General features: G+C 35.3%; 1 protein-coding gene across 1 annotated transcript; it reads right to left on the bottom strand.

Annotated features, from left to right (window-relative positions):
• Positions 1-2,860: 2,860 nt before the first annotated feature.
• On the bottom strand, positions 2,861-11,910 carry LOC109236347 (putative uncharacterized protein DDB_G0270496). The gene is made up of 14 exons (XM_019402517.1): positions 11,751-11,910; positions 11,130-11,242; positions 10,775-11,019; positions 9,536-9,608; positions 9,082-9,156; positions 8,883-8,993; positions 8,634-8,676; positions 7,885-7,981; positions 4,521-4,623; positions 4,347-4,442; positions 4,186-4,212; positions 3,801-3,900; positions 3,212-3,296; positions 2,861-3,131 (listed from the first exon to the last, which is right to left on the bottom strand). The coding sequence occupies exons 2-14, from the start codon at positions 11,223-11,225 to the stop codon at positions 2,999-3,001; spliced, it is 1,284 nt and encodes a 427-aa protein (XP_019258062.1). The 5' UTR covers positions 11,226-11,242; positions 11,751-11,910; the 3' UTR covers positions 2,861-2,998.
• Between the last annotated feature and the right edge of the window lie 7,971 nt (positions 11,911-19,881).

Here is a 19,881-nt window from a genome sequence, read left to right as displayed (position 1 = left end):
ATTTCATCCAACTTCTTAGCTAAGTAAACCTCAAACTATAGCTCTTGCACACTGTCAGAATTTTTTCCTCTTTACCTCACCAGGCCAAGTTTGCTTCCAATTAGCCCAGATATGTCTAGCACACCATCTCATTTCAGCATTTGGCAATAACTGAGTTATTGCTAGATGAAGACCCTACAGTCATAAAATTATATGTTATAACTTAAACATAAATGAAAACAATTACACTTTAAAGAAAGAGTATTAGAAACCATACCTTCTGCATATCAGACATGACTGTCAGCCCTTCTCCTTCAGTTTCTGTCAAGTTTAGATCATGCTTGAGACACCTGATAAACCAAGACCATGTATCCTTTGATTCCTTTTCAACTACTTCCCAAGCCACAGGGAACATTTGATTATTTCCATCCTTGGAAATGCAGGAAAGCAGTTCACCTTTACATGTCCCCTTTAGGAATGCACCATCAAAGCCAATTATGTTTCTGCACCCTTCTAACCATCCAGTTTTCAATGCTTCAAGACAGACATAAATGCCCATAAAGACTTCCTTGCCAGAAACTGAATCCTTAGATGTCCTTATCACTACAGTAGTGCCAGGATTAGTAGACTTCAGCATTTCTGCATAATCATGAAGCCCAAATTCTTTCTTGTAATCACCCATATTCTCCTTCATAACTATCATTTTTGCTCTTCTACAGGAAGTTTTACTCACATACAAGCCATATGATTGCCTAAGTAAGGCTTGAATCTGATGAAGTTTAATTTGAGGCTCACTAACTATTCTGTCTTTGAATTTTTTTGCAATCCATGGTGGGTTACACATCTTGTTCCTTGTTTTCTTGTAGCATTTATGGACAGGGTAGTATGTAATACCCTAAAGTTTCTGATGCTGCCTTCAATGCTACCAAGGATATGCCATGGACATCCTTTTTTTGTGCACTTTGCCCTAACCCTTTCCTTCTCATTAGGTTTCAACTTAAGGTTGACACCTTTTTGAATAGAATATGTCTGCAATGCCTCCCTAAACTGTACAGCATTCTCAAAGATCATATACAGTTCAAAAAATATTTTTTTGGAAGTTGTATCAAAATACACCTTCTTACTTCGATTCCTAGCTGGAGCATCCCTTACTTCATCAGGGCCAACAGGTTCTCTGTCATCATCACTACACTCACTACCTGGATCTGAGCTATCAAAATACTGGTCATCCCCTCCTAGTTTCCCTTCATATTTTCCCCTTATGTTCTTATGCATATCTTCAAAACCATCATCTACACCAACTGGACCAGATGGTATCTCATCTACATTTACTTGGGCATCCTTCTTTTTGTTGAGTTTAGACTGTCTAATTTCAACTAAATCATCTTCCAAATCACTACACTCTTCAATGTTCTCATCTATATCAAACAGTGAGTCAGACCCTTCAGAATCATCAAGGTCCTCATCAGATTCAGATTCTGATGTTTGAAGGTGATAGGAAGAGAAGTTATTATTTTCACCTTCATCTGATTCTTCTATCTCTTCATTTAACCCACTGTCATGCCCCTCTGTTTGTATAGTGGGGTCTAGTTCAGTTATGTCCTCAACAAGAATAGGCTCACTAATTTTATGGACAATACAAACATCAACAAAGTCACCACCTTTCAATGTATTAAGAAAATTTAACACATCAACATCTGTTTTTAAAATGAAATAGGCACCACTTTTGTTAACTTTACATCCAAACAAATCCACTTCTAAAAATCCTAAGTCCCTAGCAAACTTGTGAAACAACATAATATGTAGCTCATCCACATCCACTGTAGCTAAGTGAGGACAGGTTAGTCCATTTGCATACCTTAGGTCAGGGTCGGATACAAAATTACCACTGTGGTGGATTTGTAGGTTAACTAGGGTTGAAGCCATTTTCTTTTCATACCTGCAAAGAAACAAAAAAAAACAGTGTTATCAATGACTATTTGTTATCAAAAGTTGCACCTTTACACAACTCCATAAACAAACCAACAAAAAAGACAGATTTTTAAAGTAAAAAAGCATCCAAGATTCCTTTTTCGTCCCCACAATGCCTTATAATATTCAGAAAATACTGTGGTGGACCGCTAACATGAACGAGACCCAACAAAAACCCAAGACACTAGGATGAAATTCTGATTTGAAAACAAAAACCCAAAACACTAAAGAGAATAACCAAATATGCCATTACATGCATGACACTACATTAAAAAGGCCTTTCACTCTAACATGTAGCAAAACACAACAAAAGCCCTATATATTAAGAGATATTAAACAGCAATTACGACCTAACCCAACCTCCCCCTAAAAAATCCTAAACAGAGCAAAATCCCCATAAATAGAAGGAAATGAAGAACAATAAAGACAAAATATGAAGAATAAATGAAGAAACTTACCCCACAAACTTTGATAACAACTGTACAGATGAAAATCCCGGCAACAACGACGGAGAAGAGAGGAGCGACTCACTGTTGTTCGATACTATCTAAGCCCTAATTTAGCGGGGTAATTGTAAAATGAGGGGAAATGTGGGTTGGGGGGGGGGGGGGGTAAATAATTTTTTATCCTATTTGGCCATCAGATGTGACTTGGAGCCTACGTGGATATATTTTATTGACGTGGCGTCCTACGTGTAGGCGATTGTCAAACACGCACTGGCAGCCTCATTGGATAAGCGTTTATTATTCACGTTTTGAATGAGTGTAAGTGTTTAATTGGCAAATATGTAAGTTTGAGGACCGGCATGACAAAGTGGGTGAAGTACAGGTGCCATTTAGGCCATTCTGCCTTTAATTATCTTCCTCTCGTCTATAATTACCCCAATTAAATACCTAAAAACAGCATAAAGTGAGAACTATGTGGTTAACGATTGATTACGAACTGATAACTGGTTAAAACAATTTACTAAGTACAGAGAAATAATCATTTGAATTACATATTTTATATCGAATAGGAAAAAAATTTAGGAGCCTTCAATTTTTGGGGCCTAATGCAAGACATTTGTTGGCCTATGGGTAGAGCCGCCTGTGAACAAATTCTCAAACAATTTGGGGGCCATTGGTGGAAGATTTACAGGCTGAGGAGCCATGAAATTGACAATCTTTTCATGAATATTGTACCTGCAAGAACCAAAACCAGATTTTTGTAATCCAGGAACTTTAGAAGTAACCTTGTATGATAGAATCGGTTAATCAATTACCGTATTTTACGACTCTTTGATGCACGGCGATCAACAATTTTTCGTTTCTTCGTTTGCAATCTCTTCAATGCATAGAATGCCGTCTCTGTAGTTGATAAAGAACTGGTTAGTTTTAGGTGTTCTTTTTCCTGGAAACAACAGTCTAAAAATGCATTCTCTGCCAAAAGCAAGAACTATAGTTATACGAACACATCACAACACCACATTTTCTGATAAAGCTGATCTTTAGCTGTAATCTTTAGAACTTATTCATGCTGGATACATGCAATCAATATAGATCATGTCAAAAAAGCAGGGAGCTTCCTGGAAATGATAGATTTAGCATTCTGTGAAGAAAGCACGCAACATTGAACATCCTTAAAGCAACATCGTAACCCCCCAAAAAAAAAATCCCGTGAACAGTACAATTAATAGCAGACATATGACACAGCCAAAATCATAGAAGGACGAAAAGATATTGAACACGATGTTGCCAGTATACACATCAAAGGTGAGGATAACCAGATTATCCTATTACCATCACCATAGAGGGTTAGCATGGTGGATAATTTGAAACATGACCAGCTTATTTGAAACTGACGCATCTTACCAGATGATGCGGGATCGACTGCCTCAAAAAACTCCTTCAGCAATTGTTGATAGAATTCAGAGTCATCCAGAAGCTCGGGATCACCATCCATGTTTGGTCCCTGGTCCAAGTTAAGGATAAGTAGATGTGTTTTTCCCTCTACGGAAATAATAATCCTTGCAAGAGCATTCTCAAACAAAAACTAATGTATTTTCCCATAAGGAGAATGGCCATTTCCTCTGTTGTACCAAGTGGATAAACCTGAAGCACTACTAGCATGCCTAGATTCTTTTAGGCAACACATCGACAAGGAGATTTATTGATCTAATCTTATATCAATCTTGACTTCAACGACAAACACAATTCAGGCCAAACCTGACAAAATGCATAAATAAAACACTGATACCTCTCCATTTCCAGTAGCATCTGAAGCCTGCACAAAAGCAGGTACATAAATCAAAACTAATGAAAACTAAAAAAAATTATCCTGAACATTAAGAAAAATAGCAAGATCCATGTGTACAATTCAGCTGCCATTCTCAAAACAACTCACGAAGTGAGACTTACAGTTCCAAATAGTGCAACTGCCGATCTGCTATGCTGCATTCCTTTTATCATTTTGCTAGGATCCCTCATATAACCAGCCACTTGTTGACTAATGTCCTGTACAATATCAGAATATTAATTCTAGTCATTGTGATTGTTGCTGTACATAGCATCTTTCAAGTCCCAGATATAAACCTGATTAAATGCTTGCAATTTGCCTTTGATTGCGGCAGCACCAGAGGTCACCTGGGTCTTTCTCTGCCATTTATCTATCGATTTGTCCCTAAAAGCAGCCATCCTATGACATAAAAGAATTAGCAACATCAATTTCCAACGACAGGCCAATTTATTTAGCAAAAGGGAGGAAGGGCAATCGCATGAGAATGCAATGCCGGGAAAAGGGCAGAGTAATAGCTGTTCTGGAACCTAATTTTGGAGTTGTGTTACTTGTAACTATGCAGATTTTGTTCCTAACTGCTATAGATGTACATAAAATCTGATTCCAGAACAACATAAATAATGGGGCTTAGCACAAATTCTTCATCGGGAGCAGGATTTAACCTAACTGCATTGAAGAATGGAACAGATTATGAGAAACAATGACTGGAATAAAAGCAATCAAAAAGGCCATCTACAACACCAGTTCCAGGGCATATAACCCCAAATATCCCCCCAACCCCAACCCCCCAAAAGCCGCAATCTCATTTCCAGCAGCCTGTCCTCTTACCCCTTTTTTAATTAGCAGCAGCCTACCCTCTACTACCCCTTTTCCCTCTGAATTAGACAATTAAATTTACAAAACCAACATGGCTTAACAATCTTGATTATGTTGGGTTCAAGGTTCCTTCCCTTTACATTTGATGTTTAGTTGCTTTTAGCTCACATCAAATGGTAAGAGCAAAGTATTAATTAGCTCTCATTTATTCAAAAGAAAGCATATACTTTATCTATCCCAAATTTCTACGACACTCAGTCTATTTTGGGACGTCATAAAATATTTGATACCAAATATTTTCTTTTTGGATAAGGTAATAAGATTTCATTAATGAAGGGCATAAATACCCATATACAAGAAGTATACCAAAACAGTAGAGAAACCTCCCAAAATAATATGGTTCCCCTACGAAAGACGCCCAATCATCTATGCTTAAGGGAATCTCATGGGTGCAGCAAAACATAATAAGAGAAAAAAGGCTATTTCTCAAACGTATAAAAACCTTCTCTATTCCATCGAAAGCCTCCTATTTCTCTGTCCAAAAAGTCCACATGAGTGCAAGTGGAGCGACATCCCAAGCCTTGTGTCTTCTTCTCCTCCTGATGAAAGTCCAGCTGAACATTACTTATTTAACCGTGCATGGCATTACCCACTGAAGTCCAAACCAACCCAACCTTCATGCCATAAGCAAGATGCAATCTAATAATGTAAAGTAGATGATCTACATCTTTACCCGAGCACTTGCACATGAAACTCCAATTGACACATGTAATTCTCCTTTTCCTCAAATTCTAAGTCGTTAGAATCACTCCCCTTGTAGCTAGCCATGTAAAGAAACACACCTTTATCAGTACTCTAGGAATGCAAACAGAAGAATAAGGAAAGGCTGCCTCCTCTCTGCCCAGCAGTAAACCATAAAAAGACAACGCCACTAACCCCCCCCCCCCCCTCCCCCTCAAACCACATCTAACACCATGATTAAACTGTGAAATATTCTGTTTGTGGAACAACTTCGTCAATCTCTGTAACTCTACAACCTCCAAATCTTGTAAGTCCCCTCCTAACCTCAAATCCCAATGTGTTTCTCCTCCTTATATCCTCAGTATGCAACATCGTTTTTGGCATGAAATCCTGAAAATATTAGGAAATATGATACTCGAAGTGTTATTTTCACACCATCTTTGTCCCCAAAAGCTTACTCTTTGCCCATCCCCCACCCCAAGTGATATATTCCTAATAAACGCTTCCCATCCTTTTAAGATATTCCTCCATAAGCTGCACCAGTAAGGAAGTGTAATTCTTTTGGTCCTCCATCCCCCTTCCAAAACCCCATATTTCACCGCAATCACCTCCCTCCATAGAGCATTCTCCTCTAACCCAAATCTCCATAACCACTCCCCAACTAACGCCTTGTTAAACACCTTCCCTACAATGTTCAATACTTCCAAGAATTCCAAGTCACAAACCTATTCAAGTTTTAATTTGAAGTGTGATTTGATGTTTTCGCCAGCCAACTAACTTCTCAACCATTGCTTAAAGATGTGCTGCACAATGACTAATATATTACTAAGTCAAATTAATATCCTAAACTCTTCGTCTACTGTCATATAAAATAGGAGAGGGGGAGTACAAGGTTAAATGAAAACTTACATATGCATTGTTCTTATCTAAGCTCTCAGCTCTCTAGAACTAGACATTCCGATATGCCAGACAGACAGTCACATACATGTCATAAATGCATACATACTTGGGGACAGCAGAAAAAAAGTAAAAGATAAATTATGATCCAAATAGAGGTTTAAGATATCTGTAACGTGCAATTTTTATATAGCTCTTGGGAACTACACATTCAGACACATCATACAGATCGAGAAACACATGCATGGAGTAGACACATACATCCTAAGAAGAGAAAAATAAGATAAATGAACAAAAAAATTGGTTTTCCATTACTCATAGGCAGTGGAAATGTGAAAGTGTGCAAGGAAGACGAGAATGAACAAAGTGAAGATTGCAACTACTAGATCCGGTTACCTATTCCCACTTAAATTCTTCCAGCACCAGTCTCTTGTTCATTTTGTTTTTTGATGTGTAGAACGTAAAGAGAAATGCACCTCGCATCTCGCATTCGAACATTTCCCTTGCATCAACTATATTCTCATAATTGGGGTTTATGCATTTAAAATGTAAGCTCATTTTAAATTCGACAAAACACAAAAAGTTACTGTGAGGACTAAGTATTGTCTATCCACATTCTGCCAATGATGTGCTCCAGCTTAGGATACACCATAATACCAATGCTGGTGTTCTATGGTATGCAAATGAAATTACCAAGGAAATGCTTACAAACAATTTGGCCACCTTCTGCTATTTTCTTTAGAGATCATAGGTCCCAGTACCCCACTCCTTAACTCACTTTATTTAATTGGTTTTATTTGAAACCCAGACCAGAATAGCATATATTCTGCTTAACAGGTTTTCGGGCTTTTTAGCTTTCAGGAATAATACATGTCAATCCCCTTAAATGCCTAGGCCACCATAGTTGGGGCACCTGCAAATATCTTTTTTTTCTTTTTTGTTAGTGGGGACAGAAACATCTACCGGCTCTGTTGACTGAATTTCCACCTAAATCACACTCGTCTTCACAGTGTTAACAGTTTCAAGGTTGGAAGTTTCTCCTGATGTGTCATATAAAACATGTTTATCTTGTAGCAAAAAAACTAAGATCATGATCTAAAGCAAAAGAAGAGTTTGACCAACTCCAGTTCAAAAAGGAAAAAAGAATTTGACCAACAGCTATAAAACAAGCAAATGCACTAATAAGCCTCAGTTATACATTCTTACCTTGAATGCATTTGAGAAATCTTCTGCCAATCTTCATCAACTTCACCATTTGACTCAACAGAACCTTCCGAAAGCTTCAACCTTTTACCAGAATTAACTTCAGGAAAGAAAATTACAGAAAACATCAACCAGTGAATATGTTAATCCCAAAAGGTATGTTTATGTTGTCTTTGGTAGCAAATAGCTAAGAGGAAAATTGATGGTCATTAGGCCCTTAAATATGAAAACTGTGCAAAAAGTCAGGGACTTGGTTTTCCAGTTTTGGCAACATCCCTGAATGTGGTGACTTATCAAACAATTTCCAGAAATTCTTTCAGTTAATCAGAGTCAGAGGCTTATAAAACTTTACTCAGACCACAGTCTAGAGCTGCAAGATAGAGCAAATTGGTTTTTTTGCATTTAGTACTTTTGGTCTTGAAAATCTAGCAAATTTCTGACCCTCTAAAACCTAATTTGGTGCTTTTAAGCAAGCCCCCGAATCCTTTCCAGTGGTTATTCAATCACTTAGTCAATACCTCGAGTTGAAGGATCAGATTTTGATAAAGATCATCTTGCTGAATTCTACTTTTCAGCAATATTTTATTATTAGATATTTCAAAAAGTATCATATGTTACCATCTCAAAACAAAAGATATTTCAAAAAGTAAATTCAGATTTCCAAAAAAATCAGAATAAAGAACGTTAAACACTCAAAATTTGCATGTAGATGCAGCTCTTCGAGTGTGAAAAATCAAATCTACAAGTCATACCGTCCATTGATTGAGTAATTGATGGATTATTCTCAAGTAGTACCTGCCAAATGGCAAAATGTTTTGAATAACAGGTTAGATAAGCAAATTTGACCAAGTATTAACTCGGCACATTCCAAAGTGGAAACTCTATCACATAATGGGACTACGGAGGGAGTAGCAACGATTAGGTTTCCAGCAAAACAAAAGCATACTAATCTTGTTTTACTTCAAAGCAAAATTTACTAGAAGTAACTGTTCTCACTGTACCTCTTGCAATTCCAGTATAGAATCCAAGGTTTTTCTGGAGGAGGCAAGTAGATCTGAATATGCATCTTTAACTCTGTCCTCAGAATCACAAAAAGAAGATCTTATTGGTTCCTGCAGGCAGTAAACATGCATTAAAGTTCAACTTGTCAATATCATGACTCTAGCATTGTGTTGAAACAAAAATGGTAACCCAGTGAACCTGCGGAAGTCTATTGGAGTTTGAGAAAGCCTTTTGCAGCAAGAACCTTAGTTCAAGTGTCTTGTCCCAGAGTGCCTTTGTGAAATTAAAAGAGCGAAACGAAAAAGGAACAAGTTAATAGCATAATTATGATATTAGCACTAGTCAATCATTAATCATGTCAGTTCAAAGGAATAATCATGTAAATGATAAAGTCAGCAATTAACAAAACAAGAAGCAAAAGACGTATCGTCTATATGCAACTCAATCACATATCTATTGAAGATACAACATAGATATTTATGGAAAAAACAGGAGCAAATAACTTCAAATCACACAGTAGGCATTTCTGTTCCCCGTAACCAGGACTTCTTTTAATTGAAGCAATGGGAAGTGTGTATACAAACAATAAAGATACACGCTTACAAGAAGATGAAACTAAAGACTATCATCTGCACCATCTGGTACACTATACCTTCTGGTTTCTAACTGCTTGGCCTTTGAGAAGATCCTCATCCTTATGGCGCTTCAGATTGCCCAAAAGATCTCTGTATACACAATGACCGTCAAAATCAGGTGTCTACCAATGGTAGGCAAAAGTGAACACATCTTAGATAGCAAGTACTTCCTACTTGTTTTACTGTTGACACTAGTTATGTTTTATTCTTACTATATGACCATCAAGACTCTAACCGGGCTGATAAGGGGAACTGGGCTGAAGCTTGATAAGAATATGATGCAACTTATTTTAATATTAGAAAGACGCATTAAACTATGGCGAAGCTTTGATATAATTACGATGAAAGTTTTTTTAATATTAGCCAGATGTATCGTTAATAGATCAAACCCATTACTAAACAAGTGATAATAACGAGTTTATAAATTGTAATTTGAATCATTCATTAGCTCTGAAACCTTTGTGTCTCTTCGACTGAGTTTTGAATATTAAGAACATTAATGAGATTAGAGAGCAAATTATGGGCTTCACTTTGGAGAAGCTTGCGCTTCATTTCTACCTAGAACTTAGTGGTTTTACAACAATTTACCCACATACCTTGGTTCAGACTCTTATATTTTATTTTTATTTTAAGAAAAGGTAAGTATATACCTTGGTCCTGCCATTACTTTCTGAAGGATTTTTCACAAACTACATAACTTTTTTCTGAGGGAAAAAACCTATATTAACTTTAGTAAGTATACTTGCGTTCACCAAATTTCAGTAATGATATTCATTCCTATAGAGAGAAAAGGAGTTTGTCATTGCTATTACATCGATCTATTACCTAATCATTGCAATATAATCAAAGCACAAAGGTCATATCACTTTATCTCTTGTGTATTTAAGCAGCAAGGGGTTATGTGTTCCTAGCTGAAAACAACATGTGAACCATGTGGTTCAAATATGGGTTATGAGCTCAAAAGTCAAACCACATGGGGTTAAACTGCAAACCACATCATCAGTTGAAACGCATATCACAAAGACCAACCAATACCTAATCCCTCTTCCAAAGAAGTGACTTTCACATTATTTTACACTATAGACTGCCAATCTTCACGTCATATCAATAATCAGTTATCCCTTTTTATAAAATTCAAATGAATTTACAGGTTATAAGTTCAAAATAGAAGCTACAATTCTAGAAAATGCAGACATGAATGCTTCTTTTAATAGCATATCGTATAACTAAGCTATGTGGTAGAGAAAGGAACTTACTGTTCCTTGTGCTTGAGCTCCATATATTCTTTCTTAAGTTCTTCGATTCCAGCAATTTTATGGTCCTCAGTCAGTTTCTCTCGGTCTTCTTCTTCTTCTTCTTCTTGATCTCCTTCCTCGTCTTCCTCTTCCTCGTGTTCTCCACTTTCATCTTCGTTGTTGGAATGGTTAACATCATCGTCGTCGTCACTGTCACTACAGTCATTGTTGTCATCGCTATCGTTGACTTCATCAAAGTTCTCAACCTAAGCATATAAAAAACATGTATATCACATGTAAACTATTTACGCAAAAACGTTAAAGCTCAGAACCAGGCAAGAAATACATAAATGTGAGCTAAGTGAGAAAAACTAACATCATCCGACATCTCATTTAACATTTCATCATTCTCAAACTCAGAGTTGCTTTCACTCTCCTCTACTTTCCTCGATCCCTTAGAAGACTTGCTCATTTTCCTCCCTCCTAATTCTGAAAAAACAAAAAAAAAAATGCATCAGTTATCAGTAGGGTTATTAAAGGTGCACAGGGAAAAAACTAAAGCCTATTTTTATCAAAAGCAATACTTTTAAAGGTAGAATTGGAAATCTCCTTGACGCAAGACACACTCCAAAGGCCTCGAGATGGCAATGTAGAAAAAGAGAGTAGAATAGGAGCTCAAGCACAACTTTTCTCACTTCATACTTGAATACAAAATGGGATTACATCAAAATATATAAAGCTAAGCTACCTATATACAAGCCAAACTACATCAAACATCTAAACCATACTAACTAATTAAACAACAACAACAAACCCAATGGAACCCAACAAATGAGGTCGGGGGAGGGTAGTGTTTCCGATACAACAAAGCAAAGGAAATAAAGTAACGAAAAAGACATGGAAAAAGCAGTAACAACAGCAAGATAGTAACAGAAGCAAAGCACCAATACTAACTAATTAAGTTAGCTAAAAACAAGAGGAAGCACATTATTCTTACCTTGAATTAGATTACCACTATTCAATCGGAACTTTTGTCCAATCCTCCTTCCGTCGTAACCCTAGCAGAGGTGGTTTGGGGATTTTAGAAGAAAGCAACGTTACTTGTCAAAGAAAACAGAGTGAAATAAATGAGGAGGCTAAACCTCTGATAAAACCTATTAAAACGAAAGGGGGTTTAATTTGGACATGTCATTCATTGGGAATAAAATCAGATTTTAAAGGCTTAATTAAGAGCCGATTTGGCCAAGCTATCAAAATCTACTTATTTTGAAAAGTACTTTTTTTTAGAAGTATTTTTGTAAAAGACAGTTTGTGTTTGGCCAATTCATTTAAAAAGTATTTTTTGTAATATTTGATAAGCAAATAGTGCTTGGCCAATCTTTTTAAAAAGTACTTTTGAGTGTCAAATTACCAAAAAGGATAGTACAAAGGTCTTATAATTATTTTAAAGAGAAAAATAAACTTAAATATTTATCGTAAGATACTTTTATTATTTATTATTTTATTTAATTAAAATATGAAACATACAGTAAACATACATATTAAAGATTTAAATCAATTTTACATATATAATTACTTATTGTTACATGATGACTTGAATAATTAAAATATCATTCGGTATGAATTAGAAGTCTATTCCACAAATTACTATATATGGATAACCCACCATGAAATAATAAATAAAGTCACTCACATATGATAACATTTCTCAATAATTTCATCTCTACGTTTATCGCACAACGCCTCCATATTCGTAAAAGACTTGCCTTGCATTTCTAAATGAATACCAGAAGGCCCAACTCGTTCCTCAATCTCTGTAGTAATGTCTATATTAGTATAATAGTTGAATTCCTTATCGTTAAAAGAAAATTGTCGGATAAAATTATGTATAATCATGGTAATTGTAACTAGATGATTCTTAGTGTCAAACTTGAAAGATGGCATTAAGCGTAAAATAGAAATATAATTTAAATATATATTTAAAAAAAATTATTCTCGTAAAAAAGAAGAAGTTAAGTATGTTTAAATCAAATTCAAAAAGAATAACTAATATTAACAACACATAATGTATAATTTAGTTTTAAAAAAATTAATTATTATCTAACATAACTAACTTTGTACTAAATTGTCAAATGGCCTATTATGGGGCTGCCAATGTGGATGCATTTTCTTCTTCTTTTAATAATAATATAGATAGATTGTACAATGCTATTATAAATTTATTACCTATTTGTAGGTAATTTTCACAAATTAGATTTTGATAACTGTTTTAAAGATTTGAGAACTAATAGCATGTAACAGAAGAAATTATAAATAATTATTTGTAGGAAGAGAATTGATAATCCAGGGAAGGATGTAGATATTTACTTTCGTGTGAAAAAAGAAGAAAATAAGTTGAAAAGCTACAAGACATTATATAAACAAAAAATCAAAAATAATAAATATCAATAAAGAATGTAGAAAGATACAATATGATTCATGTATATGATATCTTTAATGTTTAAAAGAATGGTAAAAACCAAAACCAAAAATAAAACGAAAAAACTTAAATCAGCAAGGGATAATTTGGACAATATAAATTTATGGTAAGGATAGTTTTGTCTTGAATAAATTAATTTTCTGCTTCTGCTTCTTGGAAGAAGCTAGAATTTTCTGCTTCTTGGAAGAAGCTAGAATTTTCTGCTTCTGCTGCTGGCCAAAAGTACTTCTCCGTCTTGGCCAAACAGCTTAAATTTTTTTAAAAGTACTTTTTTGACAGAAAAAAGTACTTTTGGCCTCCCAAAAGCTTGGCCAAACAAGCTCTAAGCTAAGAGGCAAAAAATACTTTTTTTTTATTATTATTTGGTAAAAAAAGATTTTTTGAAAAATTTAAGGTGTTTGGCCATATTAAAAAAGTACTTTTGCAGAAACAGTTTTTCTGTTTTTGGGGAGAACCTACAAATTCTAGCTTCTTCCAATAAGCACAAGTAGAAAATTAATTTGTTCAAGACAAAAATAAACATATAATAAATTTATATTTTTCAAATTATCCCTCGTTAATTTAATATTTTTCTTTTCCTTTTCCTTTTCCTTTTCCTTTTCCTTTTTTCTACTATATATTTCTTCTCTCTTTAATCTTAATTATTTTTTTTTCTTTCTCCTATTCCTAAGAGTAGATTTAAATTTATATTGAATGATGTATTTTGACATATTTAAATTAACATGTAAAAAATAAGTAATCCAAACACGCAATGTTATTGCTTTGAAATAACTATATTTTATATTGACTGGAATTTTAATTTATAATTTTACTTTACGTTTTATATTTTAATTGAATTCTTATAAATAATTAAATTTACTTTTTTCTAATTAATACTAATTGCAAATTGAACATTTAGTGTTCTTTTTCGTAATTTGATACTTAAAAGTACTTTTTAAAAAGATTGGTCAAACACAATGAGCTTCAAAAAGCACTACTCAAATGAATTGGCCAAACATAAAATGCTTGCTATTTTGTAAAAGTACTTTTTCGAAAAATACTTTTCAAAATAAACAGTTTTTGACAGTTGGACCAAACGGCTCTATATCTAAGTCAGTTAGTGTGGAATAGCATTTTTAGGCCAACTTGCTCACGGCAATGGCATATATGACCCCTACTATTAACAAGGGCATAATTGTTCTAGTTTGTATACTACAAGGTAATTTTGGCAATTTTCAATAGTATAAAATATTAGTAAGAAATTATGATTTCTTAGTTGGTTTATGACGTATGAATAATTGTATCTCTTTTGAGAGCTTAACAACTTGTTTGGATGGTCGTTACCTATTGTATTGTATCGTATTGTTACTTTAAATACAATGTTTGTTTTGATTGTTACTTAAAATTTATCGTATCGTATCGTTAAATTTGTCATTACGTAACGACGAAATGTGGCACTTTATATAACGATCGATTTGATGTGGTTACGTCGTTACCTTGTCTTTTTCTCTCATCTCACCCTTCATTATTATTAAATAATTATATTTTATCATTTACCCTACCTTTTTATATAATAATTTTATCCCGTATAATAATTTTTCTTTATAATATTGTAAGTTTATTTTTCGTATTGCTAGTGCATGATATCATGAAACAACAAAAATGATACAGAGCCCGTTTGGATGGGCTTATTTTAAGTGACTTTTAAGTCAAAACAGCTTTTAAGCCATACGTTAGGAATTCTAGCTTTTGGCTTTTTGGCTTGTTTTTGTCATTTTAGCTTAAAACTAAGTGCTTAAAAGCATTTTTTTTACTTTATCCAAACACTACAAAATGACTAAAAAAGCTATTTTGGCTTAAAAGCACTTAAAATAAGCCAATCCAAATGGGCCGACAATCTATCCAAACATTGTATTCATCAAACGATACAATACAGTACTATACAATAAAATACGATACCTTACGAAACGATATGTAACAACCATCCAAACAAGTTGTAAAAATCCTTTGTCGAGATTCAATATTTTTTCCTAAGATTTGCAAGTAAGGTTACTACAATCTTGAGAATTCTAATAGATTAGGTGCCCTTAATTTTCTAATTGAGTAGTATTTTGGTTCATTTTATCATTACATCTTTTAATTGATGTTAACATCCAATTTTGTCCCTTATTTCTTTCAAACTATTTCGTTAAGCTTCTAATATCACTAATAATATAAGAATAGTTATTTTACCATTTTTAGCACAAACTAGACTTAATTATTATTATTATTATTTACTTAATATCATTATTACTAGTATTATTAATGTTATTACTACTATTACTATTAGTATATTATTATTATTATTATTATTATTATTATTATTATTATTATTATTATTATTATTATTATTGTTGTTGGTAATTAAATGATTTTATTACCAAGTATTTACAATATACACCAAGAGGCTAAATTTCTATATTCTCCTTTGTTGGACATGAAGCCCCAACGAAAGGGTACTACATTATCTCCTACTCTACTACGTTCCTTCTATACTATACTGGGTACCAGTTTAAATTGCTTAGGTACATATCCAGTTTTTTGTAACTTTGAGCTCGTATATGAATCTCTTGCACTACTAGTTTTACTATTTTTATCACATTGAATTTTTCATTTTGAAATATGCTTTTGTTCCTAGCCTGCCACACGTGATAGACAACTGTAGCCATAGTAACTCTGTATAGTTCAGCTCCTGCACTCTTCCCTGCTGCCTTCTCTACTGCCCATTGTATTTCTTCATACCACTGCTTCTTCCTTCTCACGATCCCTTGCCACAGTAGTAGTTTCTGCCATAGTTCCCATGTTACATCACATTCAAAGAAAAGATGTTGCACTGTTTCATTGCTCCGCTTACATAAAGAACATACTGTGTCATCCATTTTACCCCATCTAGCAAGTCTTTCCTTGGTGGCTAGTCTGTCTAGGATTGCCAGCCTTAGAATGAAGATCCATTTAGGCATCCCCTTGTTGTTGCAGACTAGTCCTCTCCATGGCACCTTTTGGAAGTCCCCTTGTAATCTTTTATACATCTGCTTGGTAGAAAACTTTCCTAGCTGCTTCACTTCATCTTCTGAATATCCTGCCTTCTAAAAGTGCTCCTTTGCCTTGAAAATCTTCTGTATTACTCAGGATGCATTCCTAGGTTCTGTATCCCAAATACTGCTACCTTTTATGTAATATGTGTGAACCCATTGTACCCATATTTTCTCCTTTTCTTTGCATATGTTCCATAACAACTTACAAATAGCTGCTTTGTTCCATGTCTCAATGCTGGTAAAGTTTAGCCCCCTGCTGATTTTGGCATACATAATCTGTCCCAAGCAATCATTGCCTTTCTTGTTGGTTCAGCATTCCCAGTCCAAAGAAATCTCCTGCATATTGTCTCAATGAATTGTATGATCTTTTTAGGTAGCATGAAGACCTGTGCCCAAAATTTTTGAAGTGTTCCCAAGACACTTTTGATCAGTGTTGCTCTCCCTGCATAAGATAGAAGCTTGGTTGTCCAGCATTGCACTCTACTCAGCATTTTATCAATCAATGGTTCACATTGGACTATTGACAGTCGCTTTGTACTCAATGGGGCACCAAGATATCTAAAAGGTAGATCACCTTTAGTATATCCTAGTATATCCAGTATTCTTTGTTGCACCCTGTTGTCTACTCCACCAAAGTATACACTACTCTTGTTTGTGTTAGCTACTAGTCCTGATGCTTTGGAAAAAATTTGGAACTGATTATGAACCTCCACCATAGAATTCTCCTCTCCCTTGCAAAATAGTAGAAGGTCATCAGCAAATCCTAACTGTATGAGATTCAATTTAGCACACCTTGGATGGAACTTGAAGTTCTTGTTGTTCCTTAGCTGCTTGAGTAATCTACACAGGTACTCCATTGCTATGACAAAAAGTAGTGGTGATAGTGGGTCTCCTTGCCTTAGCCCTCTCTTTGCTTCAAATGGTTTAATTGGCTTCCCATTTATGATGATTGAGTATGATACTGTGGTTATGCATGTCATCACCCAAGCTATATATCTTCCTGGAATTCCCAGCTGCCTCATTACTTGTTCCACATAAACCCATTCTACTGAGTAATAGGCCTTCTGCATGTCTATCTTGAGCATACACCTGGGTGATGTATTCTTCCTTCCATATCCTTTTATTAATTCATGGCTCATTATGATATTATCTGTTATCACTCTTCCTGGCACAAAGGCTGCTTGACAATTATCTATCACCTCTGATAAGACTTCCTGCAATCTACTTGTTAAGATTTTAGATATGATCTTGTACAGCACAGTGCAACATGATATAGGTCGAAACTCTTTGATGCTACTGGGACTCTTCACTTTTGTGATCAAGGTTATGGTAGTGCAGTTTACTTGCTTACACATTTGTGGGTTGTCAAAGAATTCCAACACTGCTTGAGTCACCTCCTTGCCAATTATATGCCATGCTTTCTTGTAAAAGTAAGCATTGTATCCATCACAGCCTGGAGCCTTGTTGTCATCTATACTTTGAAGTGCTTGCTTGACCTCCTCTTCAGTTACTTTCCTTATCAGGTTCAATTGTTGCTGTCTATTCAGTATGTTCCCTTGCTTCATTACTTCTGTATTTACTGCTGGTAATTGTACTGCTGCTGTTCCCAGTAAACTTTTGTAGAAGTTTAGGATCTCATCTTCCACTTCTTCACCTGTGTTGAGTATTTGACCTGCATTATTATACAAACAACCTATATGGTTAGTGGCTTGTCTGCTCTTTGTACAGGCATGAAAATATCCTGTGTTTGCATCTCCCAGGTTGAGCCATTTGATCCTTGACTTTTGCCTCATGATGCTTTCTTCAATTTCAGTCCATTTAGCTAGCTCCTTCCTTGCTTCTTTTTCTTGTGTTGTAACATCTATGCTGCAGCCAGGTACATCCATTTGCTTCTGAATCTCCTGCAATTTTCCCCTTGCTTCCTGGATTCTTTGCTCAGTATTATTAAATTCTTGTCTGTTCATCTGCTTCAGTTTACTCTTTAGCATTTTGAGTTTCCTCCAAACTCTGCTCATTGGTTCTCCTTCTTCTCTTTTGTTCCAGCATTCATATACAGCTTCCTCAAATCCTTTATGTTGTACCATGCAGTTAAAGAACTTAAAGGGTCTCCCACCATTCTGTTGCTCACAGTTCATTGGTATGCTCAATGGACAATGGTCTGAAAACCCAGGCTGCAATACCCTCCCTTCCATTTCTGGCCATTTTTGGATCCAAGCAGCATTTACCAGTATTCTATCAATTTTACTGTGGACATGGTTGTTTGTCCATGTATACCTTCTGCCTACTGTCTTTAGTTCAGTTAGTCCATTCCTCCAGATGAAGTCTTTGAAATCTTTTACTTCAAATTCCTATACTTGTGCACCTTGAGTCCTATCTTCAGTTGTCAAAATGGTATTGTAATCTCCCATTATCACACAAGGATCAGTAGCACCAGCTATTTCTTTTTCCATATCTTCCCATAGTCTTTTCCTGTCTTGTATTGAATGCATTCCATATACAGCACCAAGTCTGAATTTGTTGCTATTCTGTCTCCCTATGACTTCCCCTATATGTATTGTTGGTGCATTTTATACCCTTCAAATTCTACCTTTGTTTGATCCCATGCAATCCATATTCTTCCACCTGGAGCCTGTGAGTAATTGGCTATCCATCTCCAGTTATTGAATATCTTCTTAATAATACCTTCTGCCTTTATTTCTTTAACCCTGTTCTCCAGGATTGCTATAAGTACCACCTTATTCTCCCTAATAAAACTTTTTAATTCTTTTTGCTTATACACCTTATTCATTCCTCTCACATTCCACACTATGATGTTCATCATTATAGTCTTCTTTGATTGGTGGAACCCCCCTGCCTCTATCCCTAGGCAGTTCACTCTCTTTGTCTTGCTCATTTGTCATTTGGACAATTCTTTGTGCAGTATCTACTAGGACTGTGAAGGCATTGCCAGTGTTAGCTTCTAATTCATCCCTTCCATCTCCATTCTTTTTTGAAGCAGATTTGCCTTTTGCCACTTGCCATTGCTCTTCCTTTGAAATGTAACTTTGTATCTCATCACTATCATCTTCCATTTGCTCTAGGAACCTGCCTCTTGCATCAATTTTATCAATCTTGGGATCTAAAATTCTTACAGCTTTCCATATCTTTCCTTGATACTGCATTCCATTTGTTTGTTGTCCCCCCTCTTGCTTCTGAGTTCCTTTGTTATGGCATGAGTGACCAATTTGCCAGCAGGTTTGACAGTACTGTGGTTTCCAGTCATACTGTACTATTTGTTCATACATTCTTCCATTGGGGTCAATCAGTTTAATTGTCCCCGGTAAAGTTCTAGTTATATCCATCTCAATGAGGACCCTAGCATAGGAAATTCTATCAGCCATGGTTGTGCAAGCATCAGCATATAAAGGCTTCCCTAGTCCACTTCCAATTTTGCTAAGTGCCTTATTACTCCAGTAGTTCAGTGGGAGTTTTGGGAATTTAACCCACAGTGGTATGGTTTTCAGGACCTCTTCATTAAAATCAAAATTCTCAGCCCAAGCTTTTAGTATTATAGGTCTATTGTTCATAGTATAAGGTCCATTCATCATCACTTCATC

The sequence above is a fragment of the Nicotiana attenuata genome, unplaced genomic scaffold, assembly GCF_001879085.1.
Source record: "Nicotiana attenuata strain UT unplaced genomic scaffold, NIATTr2, whole genome shotgun sequence".
Lineage (NCBI taxonomy): Eukaryota > Viridiplantae > Streptophyta > Magnoliopsida > Solanales > Solanaceae > Nicotiana > Nicotiana attenuata.
Note: the sequence above shows the minus strand (reverse complement) of the source record. Positions and strands in the feature narration are given on the sequence as shown.

Bases quoted from the DNA above. Each gene is read 5' to 3' on its own strand.
- LOC109236347 (XM_019402517.1), bottom strand. From the start codon at position 11,225: ATGAGCAAGTCTTCTAAGGGATCGAGGAAAGTAGAGGAGAGTGAAAGC. The intron at 11,020-11,129 runs GTTAGTTTTTCT...TTATATGCTTAG, and splicing joins TAAATGAGATGTCGGATGAT to GTTGAGAACTTTGATGAAGT. The intron at 3,297-3,800 runs GTAAGATGCGTC...TATCAACTACAG, and splicing joins AGTCGATCCCGCATCATCTG to AGACGGCATTCTATGCATTG.